Source organism: Pseudophryne corroboree, chromosome 1 (genome assembly GCF_028390025.1).
Source record: "Pseudophryne corroboree isolate aPseCor3 chromosome 1, aPseCor3.hap2, whole genome shotgun sequence".
Taxonomy (NCBI): Eukaryota; Metazoa; Chordata; class Amphibia; order Anura; family Myobatrachidae; genus Pseudophryne; species Pseudophryne corroboree.
The window spans coordinates 1,161,935,909-1,161,953,487 of NC_086444.1; the positions used below are offsets into that span (position 1 = coordinate 1,161,935,909).

The 17,579-nt window shown below is 45.9% G+C and overlaps 1 protein-coding gene across 4 annotated transcripts in view; it reads left to right on the top strand.

Annotated features, from left to right (window-relative positions):
• Nucleotides 1-17,579, top strand: part of SPON2 (spondin 2) — a 170,279-nt gene that overhangs the window by 139,524 nt on the left and 13,176 nt on the right. The window contains exons 2-3 of one of the 4 annotated variants that reach the window (XM_063924956.1): nt 2,067-2,371; nt 13,999-14,221. In XM_063924956.1, coding sequence (XP_063781026.1) covers nt 14,011-14,221 — 211 coding nt within the window. In that variant the 5' untranslated portion in view covers nt 2,067-2,371; nt 13,999-14,010. Of the gene's footprint in view, nt 1-2,066; nt 2,372-12,696; nt 12,830-12,884; nt 12,998-13,998; nt 14,222-17,579 lie in introns of those variants that run through there. The other 3 variants (XM_063924950.1, XM_063924957.1, XM_063924947.1) reach the window with 3 other exon arrangements.

Below are 17,579 nucleotides of genomic sequence, written 5' to 3' on the forward strand. Positions count from 1 at the left end.
ATGCTACACTACATCACTACACTACATCCCCCTATATGCTACTCCACATCAGTGCACTACATTCCCCTATCCACTGCACTACATCACTATACTACATCCTCGACACCCTGAACTACACCACTACACTACATGCCCCTATCCACTACACTACATAGCCTATATGCTACACTACATCACTACACTACATCCCCTTATATGTCACACCACATCAGTGCACTACATGCCCCTATATACTGCAATACATTACTACACTACATACCCTATAATGGTACACTACATCACTGCACTACACCCCACTATAAGCTACACCAAATCCCCCCATCTGGGAGGCAAAGTGGAGTTTGATACTGCCAACTGGGAGCACAGTGCACTGCTATTTGCACCGCACGCTAGTCGCAGCACTGAACGGCAAATAAGAGAGTTTAAGACAGTAGCCAACATAGAAGAGATCCTAGGTACTCAAGATCACCCTCACAGTGTTGGAGCCAGCTGCGGGCAGACAGATGGATCAGATACATTGCCCTGGAAGCTGTCTGCTGTCTCACTGGAGCAGCACAGCACAGCACTGCCGGTTAAAAAAACCCTTGCTCCTCTAACTCCTTGGCACCCCCTGAAATCCTGCACCCAGGGCGCATGCCCCCTTAGCACCCCCTAATTACGGCCCTGGACACTCCTACATCTGAAACACAACCAATCACGAACGTAGGTGAAAAACGAAAGTAAAAGTGCAAATGCGTCCGTAGTTGCCGAAGAAACACTGCCGCGTTTAACATAGTCAATATTCAAGTTAAAAACCCCAAAAACACGAACGAAAAAGTGATTGACAGCCGTAAATAGAAGAAAAAAACACGACATACATCGACATCGGAAAATACGAAAACAAATAACTCGACAGCTTAGTAAATTAGCGTAGATAGATTCAAAAAGTTGCAGGAAAATGCGTCCGATAAAAAACGAGTTTAAAATCTACACAAAGCGACTCAAACACGAATATTAGTAAATAAACCCCATGGTGGTTAAAACAGATATTACTCTATTATTGCAACAGAAACCGAACACATCTTATAAAAAGCCTGGGTGTTATAAATGTGTCACTTGCAATTATCTTGATGTGGGTTCTACATTCAACCACCCACATACAGGTAAAAAATACAAGATCAATCATGTATTAACTTGTACCACCAGATACTTTGTATATATGATTACCTGCCCATGCGGGTTATGGTATATCGGCCAAACTACACACGTTTAAAGAATGCATGGCCATGCACAAATCTTCCATCAAACAAGCATTAGCAGGCAAACCGCCTGATCAACCCGTGGCAAGACATTACAAAGAAGCGGGCCACCAATTGTCCCATTTACGTTACATGATTATAGATCATGTACCCCCCTCAACTAGGGGAGGGGATAGGATTCATAAATTGCTACAGATAGAATCAAAGTGGATTCATACCTTGGACACTGTACACCCTAAAGGACTTAATGAAAAGATCATGTGGAGTATATTTCTATAATTATTTCATCTTAGGTATTGTATGTGCTTCTGCTATGAAGAGGGTATCCCGGTATCCTATTTTCTACTAATAATATTATTTTTTATAATTCTTATAAACGTTCCATGTATATGTTTTGGTTACCTTTGTTATCATTTATCATGTCACACTTTAATTTTTTACCATGTACTCCTACATTTGCCTAGGTTATGTACATGGGGGGTAATTCTGAGTTGATCTCAGCAGGAACTTTGTTAGCAGTTGGGCAAAACCATGTGCACTGCAGGGGAGGCAGATGTAACATGTGCAGAGAGAGAGAGATTTGGGTGTGGTGTGTTCAATCTGCAATCTAAATTGCAGTGTAAAAATAGAGCAGCCAGTATTTACCCTACACAGAAACAAAATAACCCACCCAAATCTAACTCTCTCTGCACATGTTATATCTGCCCCCCCTGCAGTGCACATGGTTTTGCCCAACTGCTAACAAAATTCCTGCTGCGATCAACTCAGAATTACCCCCATGGTTTGACAAACACTCATATTTGTTTATTTGTCTCCCTCCTCATCCAGGGTGCCGCTGGACACTGTGTACGCCTAGACCTCTACATACACTTTTTGTGTATTATCCTATTGTGGTCCTGAATGCTGCCATGCCGCTGTTAGCAACCAGCCTCTGGCTTCCTTAACTACCCACCCGGCAGCGACATGCCTTCCCCAGCAACCGCCTGCTGGTGTCCTTAGTTACGGACCCAGCATGCATCTCATCCAGCTGCCCGGCATCACGTTCAGTGCGCCGGTTACGTCACAGTAACGGCGCCACCCACGGAGAGGCGGGAGAGACACACTGTTGGACTCACAGTCCTCTTATATATAAGGTATGTTCATCTTTTATCGCTTTTATTGCACCTGATAAAAAGGCCATTGGGCCTTGAAACGTCGTTCTATTAAAAGGAACAGCTTATTTGAAAAAGTCCGGAGGAGTGCCGCCTGTTCCTTTCTCTAAGGGGGGACACCTGCATTCGTCTATTATTCATATAGGAAGGCACTCCCCGGCTCTTACAACGGATATCCCAGAGTGCCCTTTCCAGGGACTGTATGTATATATATATATATATATATATATATATATACACTGCTCAAAAAAATAAAGGGAACACTTAAACAACACAATGTAACTCCAAGTCAATCACACTTATGTGAAATTAAACTGTCCACTTAGGAAGCAACAGTGATTGACAATTAATTTCACATGCTGTTGTGCAAACGGAATAGACAACAGGGGGGAATAATAGGTAATTAGCAAGACACCCCCAATAAAGGAGTTGTTCTGGAGGTGGTGACCACAGACCACTTCTCAGCTCCTATGCTTTCTGGCTGATGTTTTGGTCCCTTTTGAAAGCTGACTGTGCTTTCACTCTAGTGGTAGCATGAGACGGAGTCTACAACCTACACAAGTGGCTCAGGTAGTGCAGCTCATCCAGGATGGCACATCAATGCCAGCTGTGGCAAAAAGGTTTGCTGTGTCTGTCAGCGTAGTGTCCAGACCATGGAGGCGCTACCAGTACATCAGGAGACGTGGAGGAGGCCGTAGGAGGGCAACAACCCAGCAGCAGGACTGCTACCTCCGCCTTTGTGCAAGGAGCACTGCCAGAGCCCTGCAAAATGACCTCGAGCAAGCCACAAATGTGCATGTGTGTACTCAAACGATCAGAAACAGACTCTATGAGGGTGGTATGAGGGCCCGACGTCCACAGGTGGGGGTTGTGCTTACAGCCCAACACCGTGCAGGACGTTTGGCATTTGCCAGAGAACACCAAGATTGGCAAATTCGCCACTGGCGCCCTGTGCTCTTCACAGATGAAAGCAGATTCTCACTGAGCACATGTGACAGACGTGACAGAGTCTGGAGATGCCAAGGAGAACGTTCTGCTGCCTGCAACATCCTCCAGCATGACCGGTTTGGCAGTGGGTCAGTAATGGTGTGGGGTGGCATTTCTTTGGGGGACCGCACAGCCCTCCACGTGCTCGCCAGAGGTAGCCTGACTGCCATTAGGTACCGAGATGAGATCCTCAGACCCCTTGTGAGACCATATGCTGGTGCGGTTGGCCCTGGGTTCCTCCTAATGCAAGACAATGCTAGACCTCATGTGGCTGGAGTGTGTCAGCAGTTCCGGCAAGACGAAGGCATTGATGCTGTGGACTGGCTCGCCCGTTCCCCACACAATCCAATTGAGCACATTTGGGACATCGTGTCTCGCTCCATCCACCAAAGCCACGTTGCACCACAGACTGGAGTTGGCGGATGCTTTAGTCCAGGTCTGGGAGGAGATCCCTCAGGAGACCATCCGCCACGTCATCAGGAGCATTCCCAGGCGTTGTATGGAGGTCATACAGGCACGTGGAGGCCACACACACTACTGAGCCTCATTTTGACTTGTTTTAAGGACATTACATCAAAGTTGGATCAGCCTGTAGTGTGTTTTTCCACTTTCATTTTGAGTGTGACTCCAAATCCAGACCTCCATGACTTAATACATTTTATTTCCATTGATAATTTGTATGTGATTTTGTTGTCAGCACATTCAGCTATGGAAAGAACAAAGTATTTAATAAGAATATTTCAATCATTCAGATCTAGGATGTGTTATTTTAGTGTTCCCTTTAATTTTTTGAGCAGTGTAGTATATATATATATATATAGTGTGTATGTGTGTGTGTGTATATATATATATATATATATATATGTACTGTATGTATATATAAAACATAGTGTGAAATCCATGTGTACTGATCAGCAATCAGGTATTGCTGATCAATACACATGTATTTCACACTATGCTAGAAAACTGAATGTGTCGCTTGACGTACAATATATATTGTTACTCTGTTAAAGCTGGAAGTCGGTACACACTTTAATAACAAGTGATTAGTCATCCAAGAAAAAGTGATTGTTTATGGTATGGAAAGATTTTTTTATAAATTAGTTTTTAATAAAACTGTAATACTTGATTCAATTGTCATATGATGTTGTTATAGGGTAGAAAAATGTAAATATTGCTATATCAACGTTCATATGTGGGAGTAAACAGATCACCAATGTGATAAATTAAACAACAGCCACTACATAGTGTCTATTACAGCGCCCTCTTGAATACAATTTTTAGGCTATCAAAAGGTAGAACTCTGGCTGGTGAGCTCCTTTCAAGAGGTGCAGCTAAAGCTCTATAGATATACACCATCATTATTGTTAGCAGAGTATTTAAGTTATTATATGAAAGCGCAATGGGGACTACTTTTGTGTATACAATATATACACAAAAGTAGTAAATGAGGGAAGTGAAGCATAATAAACAAAATACAGCAGATAATGTTTCTAAGAGACCTGCGGTTTAGTCAAAATAAAACCATATGTGTTTCCAGACTGCCACCAGATATAAATAACAGCACAACCATGTTTGGAATTAAACACAAAAAAGTAACCCTTTATATATTCAATAAATCCTGGAGAAAACAAATATCATGTTCCGGTTTCATGCATTGCACCAAGTTTATCAATTTGTAGGATCACCTTTCTTACAAATTAGCTGAAGTTGTATTACCTCACAGCAAGGATAACATGGTAGCTGAAGCATTGATGTTAGTTACATACAGCGCTAAAAGTGGTCCTAGAGACAGGGCCGGTGCAAGGTTTCTCAGCACCCTAGGCAAATCGTCAGCTGCCCCCCCCCCCCCAATACCCAGCACCTCAGGTGAAAAAGTGTGGAGTCAACGTCTTATAAGTGCCACTAATATATATTTATTTTCACATATTAATGTTTTGTCATGTTAGTTTGGCCATCTACAGAACTAGAGAGGCGCTGCTGCTGCAAATCTCCTGCTGGTCAAATGAATGGCTGTCAGGCACTGAATGTGGTTATCCTCCTGGCTAATGCTGTGGCTCTAGATGAGGGTGGACATCCTCAAAGTGCCCTTTAAAATGCACTTGTAAATTGCCGGGCTTGGACTCCCTGTCGCCGGTGTCTGTCAGGGCCGGCTGGGAGGGGGAGCAGATCATCTGGTGTTTAATAAAGCCCTGGCCACCCAAGGTGAAGGTACCGCCCCCGGTCATGGCCTCTTCCTCGGACTCCAGCAGCTCCCCGCAAGTCTAAGGGAGTGGATCTTCTTTCCAGTCATCGGGTCGAGGAAAGGGGAGCGAGCGGAGCAGGAGGGGGTAGTGGCAGACAGGCACCTGACATGCGGCTCCAGCCCTGGCCCGGCAGATTCAACATGGGTGATCATAGAGCGACTGCCTCACAAGCAAAGCACACATCTTGTCACAGCCTTGTCATCTTGTCACCATTAGGCAGCTGCCTAAGGTACAATGCTCACAGAGGTACATGATACATACAGTCCCATCTACTTAAAGATACACAATGTACCTGATGTAAGCTGTCTCATCTATATACACATACACAGAGGCACATGATCTATAGACTACCACCTACATACATGTATGATTGATGTATATAGTCTCATCTCTACATACACACTCGGGGTCATTCTGAGTTCATCGTAGCTGTGCTAAATTTAGCACAGCTACGATCATGTTCCCAGACATGCGGGGGAACGCCCAGCACAGGGCTTTTCCGCCCCGCATGTCTGTCCGCCCCTCCCCCCGCACAAGTACAAAAGCATCGTACAGCGGTGATGTTTTTCTACTTGTAGAGTAACTCCCGGCCAGCGCAGCTCCTGCGGCTGGCCGGGAGTTGCTCGTCACTGCCCCTGCGTTGAAGTCACACCTGCGTTGGACGGACAGCGTTCCCATTACGGTGGCCAAATGCCACCGTTCCGCCCCCTCCCGCCCAGCGACTGCCTCTGCCTGTCAATCAGGCAGAGGCGATCGCTAGGGAACAACGGCCTTCGGCCGTCAGCATGCGCCAGCGCACTGCGGTGCCAGCGCATGCGCAGATCCGACCCGATCACTGCGCTGTGATAAACTGTAGCGAGCGATCGGGTCGGAATGACCCCCACTGTTGAAAGTGTATATATCATGATATAACAGTTTGTATACAGTACATCATGTATGATATATATATATATATATATAGAATAGTGGGGAACGGCGGCACTCAGAGTCTTTCACATCCAGGTTAATCAAAGCAAAAAGTGCATTTATTGGTCAACGTTTCGGGGGACGGACCCCCTTCCTCAGGACACTGCAAACGTTTGCAGTGTTCTGAGGAAGGGGGTCCGTCCCCCGAAACGTTGACCAATAAATGCACTTCTTGCTTTGATTAACCTGGATGTGAAAGACTCTGAGTGCCGCCGTTCCCCTCTATTCTGCATATTGGGGCTACCACACCCCTAGGAGGGCACCGGAGCGATACCCCTACGGGGACAACGGAGTGCCGGGCTGTTTCCATGGACTATATATATATATACATTTACATACATTTACATGATATATGCAGTGTCATCTATATATGCACACAGGTAAATTATCTCCACCCTGATATGCAGATACGCCGCTAAATATAGCATAGGGGGGAGAATATATGCTGGGTATGCGATCGCAGGGTGGGGGGTGTAATTGCAGGAGGGGGTTGAGATGTAATATGAGGGATTCAATCGTTGTGGGGGCTGCTAACATATGTGGGGTGGGGGTATGGTGCAGGGGGGGCAGTTAACATGAGAGTCTGAGATCTCGAGTGTGGGAATAGCAACATGCTGGAGACTGCGCTCGCGGCAGGATGGGGGGGATGTGGTGAGTAACAGATTGGAGCCTTCACTCGCAGCAGGGGGGATCAGCAGGCAACCTGCGGGAGTATGTCGCTGGGGGGCTGGCTGGGAGTCACATGCGGGCGCCAGGAACTGAACCTGCACTGGCGGCAACGGGGGGCAGCCAAACTGCAAGAGTCCGCAATTGCGGGGGCTAACACGCGGGAGCATAGCCTCTCAGTCTGTGGAGGAGGGGGGGGGGCTAGTAGAGATATGCGGGCGGCGGGAGCCTGCACCACCTGAGTCCGCAATTCGCGGGGTGGAAGGAGGGATGTGGGCATCACGCCAAGTCCACAATCCGTGGAGGGGTGGGTGCGGACATCGGGCCAGTCCGCAATAATGCCGAGTCCGCAATTCGCGGGGGGTGCAGGCATCATGCGAGTCTACAATTTGCGGGGGGGGGGGGGTGCTGGGCATCATGTAAATGAGCCGGCTCATCACCCACTGGGTTGCACTCACCAGTGGGCGGCCACGACATCCCTGCTCCTAATCTCTAGCTCGGGTGAGCTGAGGCGGAGGGAATAATTATGTAAGCATTTTCAAATCATCGTGTTGTGGCGCCCTCCAGTGGCCGGCGCTCATAGGCAGCTGCCTAAAGCTGCCTAATGGTAGCGCCGGCCCTGCCTAGAGACGTGGTGGAACTCCCCCCTCCCCCCCATCTCCCACGCTTGTGCAATAAAGGGATTGAAAAGGGGTGTGGTCACCCAATAGTAACCCCATTTCAAATTATACTGCACATGTAGCACAATCTTATTCACATTACACCACATAGTAGTGTCCCTTATTCATGGTATGACCCTTATACACTGACCTCAGTAGTAGTGCTCCTTATGCAATGCCCACTGTAGTGGTTGTGCCCACAGTTGTAGTGCCCCTTATGTGGAGCCCATAGTATTGGTGCCCCTTATACAGTGCCCCAGTAGTAGTGCCCCTTATGTCCCCAGTAGTTCTGCCCCTAGTAGATATGCACCCTGTAGTTATGCCCCCAGTAGTTCTGCCCCATGTAGTTATGGCCCCTGTAGTTATGCCCCCAGTAGATATACCCATTGTACTTATACCCCCTATAATTATGCCCCCAGTAGTTTTGCCCCCAATAGATATGCCCCCAGTTGGTTTGTCCCCAGTAGACATGCCCCCAGTTGGTCGTCATGACGTCTCTCCCATAGTGCACTCTCCACTGAGCTCCTGCCACCGGCTGTCGCTGAGAGGAAGGAGTCGGGCGACCACTGGTAACAAATCTCAGCGGGTGCCCAGCATCTCCCTGGGTTAAGGGAGCCGGAGGAGGCGGAACTGACTGAACGCAGTTCCGGCTCACTTTAACCTCTGGTTTCATATCCATGTGTGTATGAAGATCCTCATACAATTTTGGAGGGTACTTCAATTCCAGACATCTATGTACAGTATTGTGCTGTTATGGAACTACACAATGTATTCTACCAACATCGAAAGTCTCCCTCGCACCTGATAGCGATGTTGTGACTACTGTAATTTGACCGATATGTGCACAGCCAGGCAGGCGTCACATCATACAGAATTTAATTCCCCTGGGAGAGGGAGACATCTTTACAACTGGAGGACACAATGATCTATTATTTGCTTTGCAACACCTCCTTTCGATGAAAAAACTGTGCAAAGTGCCTTGCCCCATTTCTATTCATTTACCCACCACCAACTGTGAAGGCTCAGATGATTATAAGACAAGGTTATCTAGCTTCTTATCTAGGCTAGGACGGCCAAACTACAGCCCTGCTGGAGTTCAGCCCCCCCCTGTATGGACATGCTCGGGAGTTCTGACAGAGGTGTCTGGAGCTCTGGAGGTAGTGTAGATTTAGTGGTGCAGGCTGGTGATGGTGTCATCACTAGTCTGGACACCTGTATTGCTGCATGTGACCTGGTTGGTTTTGCCTTGTAAATGATCGCTGCTTTAAAAATACGGGCTTGCACAAAGTCCCACACCTCTGGCAGCTCGCCGGCTATTACATTTAGCCCTAGGTGACTTTCAGTTCTAACTTACTGCAAGCTTGTAGTCTTCTACTTTTTCCCAACATCTGCCGTTTGAATGTTACTGTAGGTGGACGATGTCGGCACAGTTTATCTGCAGTACCAGGTGGCATCTATAGGAGCTTCCATTCAACATCTACGCCTGCCGTCAATGATAATTTGTTTCTCCAGACTTGCCGGGCTCTTGGGCAAAAGACCCCATGGTTCTGCTAGTTGGAGGGGGAGGGGAGGAAGCTGTTTATTTCTAAAATAACAAGTTTTAGGTGGAGTTTAAGTAATAGAAATATCCAGCTTGTGACTCAGTGGGAAGTACAGTAGAAATTCCAAAGTTGCAATAATCTTCTAATGATGGAAAGAAGAGTTTTGCAAAGCTCCGAGCAGAGCATGGAACATATTCCTAACATCAGTTTCAGTTAAAATGTGATGGTAAGAATATTTTGAAATTGATAGTTTCAGTAAGCATAGATGAGTTATAGTCAGTACTGGAAGCCTGACTAGAATACAGGGTAAATGTATCAAGCAGTAAAGAGTAGAGAAGTGGCCTAATGGAGAAGTTGCACATAGCGGTCAGTCATCTTACGGTACTTTGATATCTGTCATCATTATCAGTAATGACTTACACCGGATCTGATTGCTTCAGTACCTTTCCCCATTCAAACAGTGACGCCTCTCATCTACAGGCTCAGTGGATTTGGCTGCCCTTTTCTCTGTCTAAAATCTGCTCCACTTGGTATGGTGATGGTCCCAGCATTGGCAGAACCTACAACCTTTATGCCCACACTGTCCCACGTCTCCTCTTTCTTTGGTGCCAAGCTTCAGTGATTGGTGTCCTGGGATTTAATTTCCATAGTCCTCATGCGAGCTGGAGAGTACAGTATAGATGCCGGCAGCTGTGGGAGCATTAAATGATCCACTCCTGATAGTGCCTCCTCCACAGGGCCATCTTAACAGCATTTTAGGCCCTGGGCAAAGCAATGTATTGGGGCCCCTACCCAATAAATAAAATATTGCGGTTCCTGCTCTATCTCTCTACATGCTTTCATACAGTTATTGGCTGTCAGCACCATTGTTGGTGGATAGCTCCAGCCATCTACCAATCAGCATGCTGACAGGATCCACCAATCAGCATCCACCAATCAGCCACTGTCTGGCTGCAGGGTGGTAGAGAATGCTGCCTGGTCCCTCTGATTGTGTGATAATGCTGGACAGTATTCTCTGCCTGCCTCCCAAGAAGCTCCAGAGGCACCAGCCCAATGGTCAGATGCCCAGTGTGTCTATACGTTTAGATGACCCTGTGCCTCCATCCCTCTCTGTTTACTCCTGAGACACAGGTGAGCGTTGCAGCTGGGGATGAAACGGAGTTGCTCTTCAGTGATACAGTGACTGTTCAGCACACCAACCCATATAATCTCTCTTTTCTGGTCCCATACCCTTCACACAATGGAGTGATAGGAGTTGTGACATACTGTAGGTAGGGTTGCTACCTCATCCCTTTCATTCTGGGCACATATTAATTACACAGGTTCTGTGGCTGATTAAAACCAGGTGAAATGGAGTCTTGAAGTCAGCCTGCCAGCCACAGAACCTGTGTAATTAATATGTGTCCAGAATTAAAGGGATGAGGTGGCAACTCTAACTGTGGGTATTAGAGGCCTCACCCAGTTTATCTCTGTTTGGTGAGCATGGGCATCAGGATTCCTCTCATCTTACTATGACTCTCTGTTATCGTCCCGTGGCATTCCTGACTATGGTCCAGAAGTCCCTTGTCTTCTTCCAGAGTCTTCCTCTGTCATCTCTGGCACCTGAGGCCTAGTCTCTCTGGGTCCACTGCTTCTGGCCCAGTAACAGATTCTTTGAATCTCTTTTGGCCAATGTTCTCTGATCAATATATGATTTATCCATTGACTGTCAGGATTTATTTCTCTTCCTTGGCTTTTCTGAAGCTTCTTCAGCTTTGTGGTAAGTATCTCTCAATTCCTTCTTTAATCATTAAATATACTGGAGGTATGAGACATCGAGCTGGTCCCCAGCTGTTACTGCAAGGCATAAATTGATTTGCAATCTGGTTTCTCATCCACACAATCTCTTATTATATGCCTGCTCAGTGGATGTGACTCCTCTGCTCTCTGTCTCCGATCAGCTGCACTTGGCAATAGACGGACCCATTACTGATGGCATATATTTCCTCTACGCCTTCCATCTCACACTTCTCCTTCTTTGGTGTGAAGCTCTCACCCATTGATGGTAAGGAAGATATCTCACCTCTAATCTTGTCATTGGGCAATACTGTAAATCAATGGTAGAGTTGTCTCTCAGTAGCTCCCAAAGTGTCAGTGCATTCACATGGTATGGTTTTCCTTCCTTCCCCTAAGCGATACTGTATAATTCACTTCTCCATATCTTTCATGACTTGACGTGGCACACCAGGTTTGTGTGAATATTCAGTGTCTTCATCATTGACGCATTTATAAGCATTAAAGAATATCTAATGTCTAAATTTGGAGCCAGCCACGATCCAATCAGAGCTCCCGAGCCGGCAGCCAATCATGAGCGGCCGCTGCAGCAGCTCTTGATTGGCTGTCAGCTCACGGCAAGCTCCAAATTCAAAATGCTGCCGGCGCTGTCCCTCTATGGCTGCCTGCTGTGCGTGACAATCTACACCCCTGCTAACAAGGCCCCCTTATGGCCTAGGCCTGGGTCTCCAGTCCTAGCAGCCCCCCCTGATAGCAGCCCTGGTGGCATTTAGGCAAGCACCAAGCCGTATTGATATGCACAAGAGAAATTTTTTATATAGTGTCATCTACATAAACTCACAGAGGGGCGACCGCCAATAAATGCCCAATATGAAAGCAATGGTCGAAGACACAAGCAGGTTTTGATACTATATTTCCCTTTTTTTAGTTACCCAGCCCTTCTTACTGCATATAGAATGCATGGTTAATGTCTTTCTTCAATCTTTTGTTCTCAGAAAAAGGAGGGAGCACCCCCCCACCCCCCCGCTTTTCACAACATACATGCACCAGGGGAATCATCTGATTTTATTTCAAACCATATATTAATCACACAAAAGAGTGACATCCCTTCCCCCAAGTTCAACGGTTAAATTCCCCCAGAGAGCATTATTGCTTTAATGTATAAAATGTTTCACACCGTGACTTTCAGGAAACATTTCCCAAATGTATCACAAGAAAAAGGACTGGGAAGAGGTGGGGGGGGGGGGGGGGGGAGAGGGGAAGGGGGGCTTTGGGACTTAGAGCCCTGCAGTCTAGCACTTAGCGAAACCTAATTTGTTTAGTCAGCGTTCTCACATTTATTTTTATTGGAGAAACTTCTACCAACTGGCTCGCAGGAGGTTCCAATAATTCCTCCCCCCCAAAAAAAACAAAACCCTCAGAGTAAATGGATGTTGAATGCTCCATTAAACCGCAAGGTCTTAAGGTTATAATCATTGTTGGACAAAGGGGACCCTGGTGAAGCATAAATAGCCCAGTTCCTCCTTTCCCCCTCACCAGAAGAGATCAGCTGCCAGCAGACGCAGGTGTCCCAGCCTGACGGAGCCCTACAAAACAAAACTTGTAAGTAATAATGCACAGTTTTCTTATGTCTGCATACACTGCTACAGGATGAGGGAAGAGAAAGACGAACAGGCATCTGTACTTTATTATACACTGATCAGGAATCTGGCCTGGGCTGCACATCTTTAGCAAGACGTAGCACTACATTTCAATCTAGGGATTTTCATAGTAAGTTACTTGACTTTAAGCTTTCAAAAACATTGTCCATGTTTGAATATTTTTTAGTATTACAGGTTGAGTCACCTCTATGCACCCGTATTCCCGAATACAGAATTTTGTGAGCGCAATTGAGATAGTGACACATTTGCTTTCTGATGGTTCAGTGTAGACAAACTTTGTTTCACGTACAAAATTATTAAACATATTGTGTCAAATGACCATCTGGCTGTGTGTATAGGGTGTATATGAGACAGATGAATTTAGTGTACAGTATGAACACAAACTTTGTCTAATGTACAAAATGAGCACAAATATTGTACAAAATGACGTCCAGGCTATGGGGGTCAATCCAACTATATGCGTAGCACTGGCACCCACACTTTACAGCGGCCGGATCTAGCACAAAAGTGCTCGCTGCCCCATAGGCTTTGAGCAATTTTGTGTGAATTCGGGTAGAAATCAGCCGCGAGAGGTGCGAGTTTGGGTGCTGTTGCCAGCGTTGAAATACCGCAGCAACGGCAATTGGTAAGATGCATATGAAACATAAATGCTTTCTGTGTTGAGACTTGGGTCCCATCGCCATGATATCTCATTATGGTATACAAGCATTCCAAAATACAGAAAAATCTGATCTGCAAAATACTTCTGGTCCCTAGCTTTTTGGATACAGAAGACTTAACCTGTGTTATTATTATTATTATTATTATTTAAAATGGATCAAAACTAGTGCTGGTAGTTTATATTAGTAGTCGTAGTGCTGGTGGTTTATATTAGTAGTATTATAAGGTTTTTGACTTTTTTTTTCTTCTGGAAGCAGACTCCGGAATGTGAGTACGTTTTAGACGATTTATGGCACTCAGATGAACGTACGGTGATCTGGTTCTCTGCCGGTGCTTTTACGCAGATGGCTGTCAAATGCTTTGTGAATGGTTTTGGAGTGAAAAAGAGAACTGTGCTTTTTTCATTTCTTTACGTTATTCATTTTCTTTTTGTGTGTTTTTGTTTTGCAGAGAGTGGAAAACATGGCCCTTCTGTGCGCATGCTACAAAGTCTTCCTGACTGTGCTATCGATTATTGTGGGATATTCCAGCTGCCTGCCGCTGAGCGAAGATATGTGTACCGCAGAAGAGATTGCTAAGTATAGTATAGTCTTCACTGGTAAATGGAGCCAGTCTTCCTTCCCTAAGCAGTATCCTTTGTACAGGCCCCCGGCACAGTGGTCATCGCTGTTAGGTAAGTGATCGTTGCACGCTAAGGTAACACGCATACCTATTGTACTTTATCTCTCTCCACTTTATCTCTCTCCAAGGTTTGATACATCTCCTCCTTTATACTTTAGCAGTTAAATAAAATGTATTACATTATATAACTATGAATATGTGCATTCATGGTCATTTTAGTGCACTTAGGGGTGGGTGTATTTACTAAGACTTGGATGAAGACAATAGTGGACGGAGATAAAGTACCAACCAATCAGCTACTAACTGCTATGTCAAAGACTGGGTTTGAAAAATGACAGTTAGGAGCTGATTGACTAGTACTTTATCTCTGTCCACTTTATCTCCATTCAAGGCTTAGTAAATGGAGCCCTTAATGGTATTTTTTTTGTTTGTTTCTGTGGCACTTACAATTTTACGCAGCATACAGTAGTACAGAGAAGTGTTGAGGTTTCCATGGCCAGCAAAGCGGGTTCATTATGATTTACCGACGGTCATAATCCCAACAGCAATTGGTCTACAGTCAAAATACCGACACGGTCAAAATACCGACATTCACTATGCCGATATGTTCAAAATACCGACGTAGTCAGAATACGACATTTGAAATGCCGAAATGTCAAAATACCGACATGAGTTTTTCTGTGTTTTTTAGTGTCAATGTGGATATAGGTCGACATGAACACCGTCTAAGTGTTCCGCGTCCGCCTGCATGGCTCCCTGCGCTCGGCACACTATTATATTCCCTCTCCAGGTCCACTGGGATGGTAAAGTATGAACAAGTCGGTTTTTGTGCAAAAATTCCTTTAAAATGCATGTCTGCATTTTGACATGTCAGCATTTCAAATGTAGGTATTCTGACTATGTCAGCATTTTGAACATGTCGATATAATGAATGTCAGTATTTTGACGGCGTCGATATTTTGACTGTCAGTCAATGGCTGTCAGGATTATGACCATCGGTGTTGTGTCCGTCGGTAAATCAGCTGCTACTCAGCAGAGCTTACAATCTAATTTTAATGCACAAAGTTACTTTTCTAAGATCCCAAGGTCTGGGGTGTTTAGTGAGTCTGCCATAGCCACTGCTTTTCAGTCAGTAAATGTATCCGCTGAGCATTCTTAGAAGAACAGTATAGCTTATATTACAGAGTCATTGACCACGGATTTGGTGTCTGTTTTTCCCCTGTCTATTAGATAGGAAAAAACAGACACCCAACTGACTTTTCAAACAATTGAATCTTCCCCATTGTGTGTTTGTGAGTCACATTCAGTATACAGTATTCCTCCCAAACTGGGGCACCATGCGCAATAAACTATTTCTGTGTATTTTTACCTAGTTACACAGGCAGTAAGGAAAAAAAGATACACAGGTCACACAAGTCCGTCAGCAGAGCCGGATTAAGGCGATGGGGGGCCCGGAGCACTACAGACAGTGGGGCCCCTAATAAAGAGGCAGGCAGATAAATTATATAATCACAGGTATATATACACATATATACAGAGAGAAAGCAGGCCGGCACTCCAATTGTACATTTAATACTTGCCAAGGTGCTCTCCTGAGTGACGAACACCCATAGTACATCAGTGACTTAATACAGAAAGAATCACACGACTAACAAGTCCTTCTTAGTCCAACGTTTTGGTGTTGCCACTTAAAAGTGGCAACACCGAAATGTTCGACTAAGAAGGACTTGTTAGTCGTGTGTGATTCTTTCTGTATTAAGGTGGTCATTCCGAGTTGATCGCAGCCAGCAACTTTTTGCTGCTGGTACGATCAACTAATCCACGCCTATGGGGGAGTGTATTTTAGCTTAGCAGGGCTGCGTTCGCTTGTGCAGCCCTGCTGAGCTAAAAAAGTTATGTGCTGCTGAGGAGTAAGGCTGGTTATACTTACCCTGTGCGACGGATCCAGCGACGTTCCTCCCTCCCAGCTTTGACGTCAGACATCCGCCCTCCATTTGCCTGGACATGCCTGCGTTCGGACGACCACTCCTCGAAAACGGCATCCAACGGTGAGTATCCGCCCCGGAAAACCTCTCCGATGTCAATCTTCTTGCGTTCGGCGCTGCGTCTTCTTTGTTCGCTGTGCGCGCCTCTGTCGCCGGGCAACGACGCGCGTGCGCAATGCGCACGCCATGCATGAGCAGTTCCGACCCGTTCGCACCACAGCGAAGAACCCCCTAAGGACAAAGAGTGCCCCAATCAGTCACTGCTATATATATACACACACACACACACACACACACACACACACACACACACACACACACACACACACACACACACTATATAGTATATATACACACACACACACACACACACACACACACTATATAGTGTATATATATATATTTATATATACGTATATATATATATATATACACGTATATATATATGTATATATAAATACATATGTATATACAGTATATATATATATATATATATATGTGTGTGTGTGTGTGTGACCCACAGCCTAAGATTTAAATTTTAATGTTAGCAGCAGGGGGAAGAAAAATCTTATAAAAAGCCAGCCTTACTGTTTGCAGACAGGCTGCTCTGACACAGGGCTCCACATGCCGCCCGGGATCAGCCCTCCTCCTTCTTCTCTCTGCTGTGCAGCCTGCGCGTCCAGCCAATGACTGAGCGCAGGCTGCTGTTTCACACGCTATTGGACAACTGAGCCGTCGCTCAGCTGTCCTGTAGTGCTATGCGGCGCCGGCTCTGTCTGTACGTGGTTGTGTCTATGTTGCCTTCGTGCTAAGGACCTGGACGTGACAAAACGAGAGGGCAGGAGAGCACTTCCGCCCTTACAGCATCTAAATGTCTCCTTCGTTCTCCGATCGTTTGGGGCAAATTTATTTCTCTATGCAGCATTGGACCCTCGCGGGCTCGCTTCGCTCGCCACGCATTGGGCTCGGTGTCTTGCTCCGCTTCGCTCGCCACACTTTACTATTCCAAATAGATTGTGACATGGACCCAGGGGGTTATGGGAAAGGTCCTTAGCGCGAAGAGAATCTAGACGCTACCGTCTGTACGTACAGCAGAGAGCAGGGACCGCAGCACCGTAGATCAGATCGGATCTGCGGTGGGCGGCAGGGGGCCCTTTTGGAAAGGGGGCCCAAGGTACTTACCCCCTGGGCCCCCGCCTTATTCCGGCTCTGTCCGTCAGTCTCAACTTTTTTTTTAAAGGTTTATAAATGATTGTACCCCATGTAAGCGTTGCCAGCGATGATCCATCCCAGTAACAGAGAACTACCATCTTTACTTCCATGCTAGTTACCAGGAGCTATAATAATAGACCAGAGACAAGGTATTCTGATTCATGTTCAGCCACTATCCACCACATGATTGGCTGATACATAGACTCACATCTC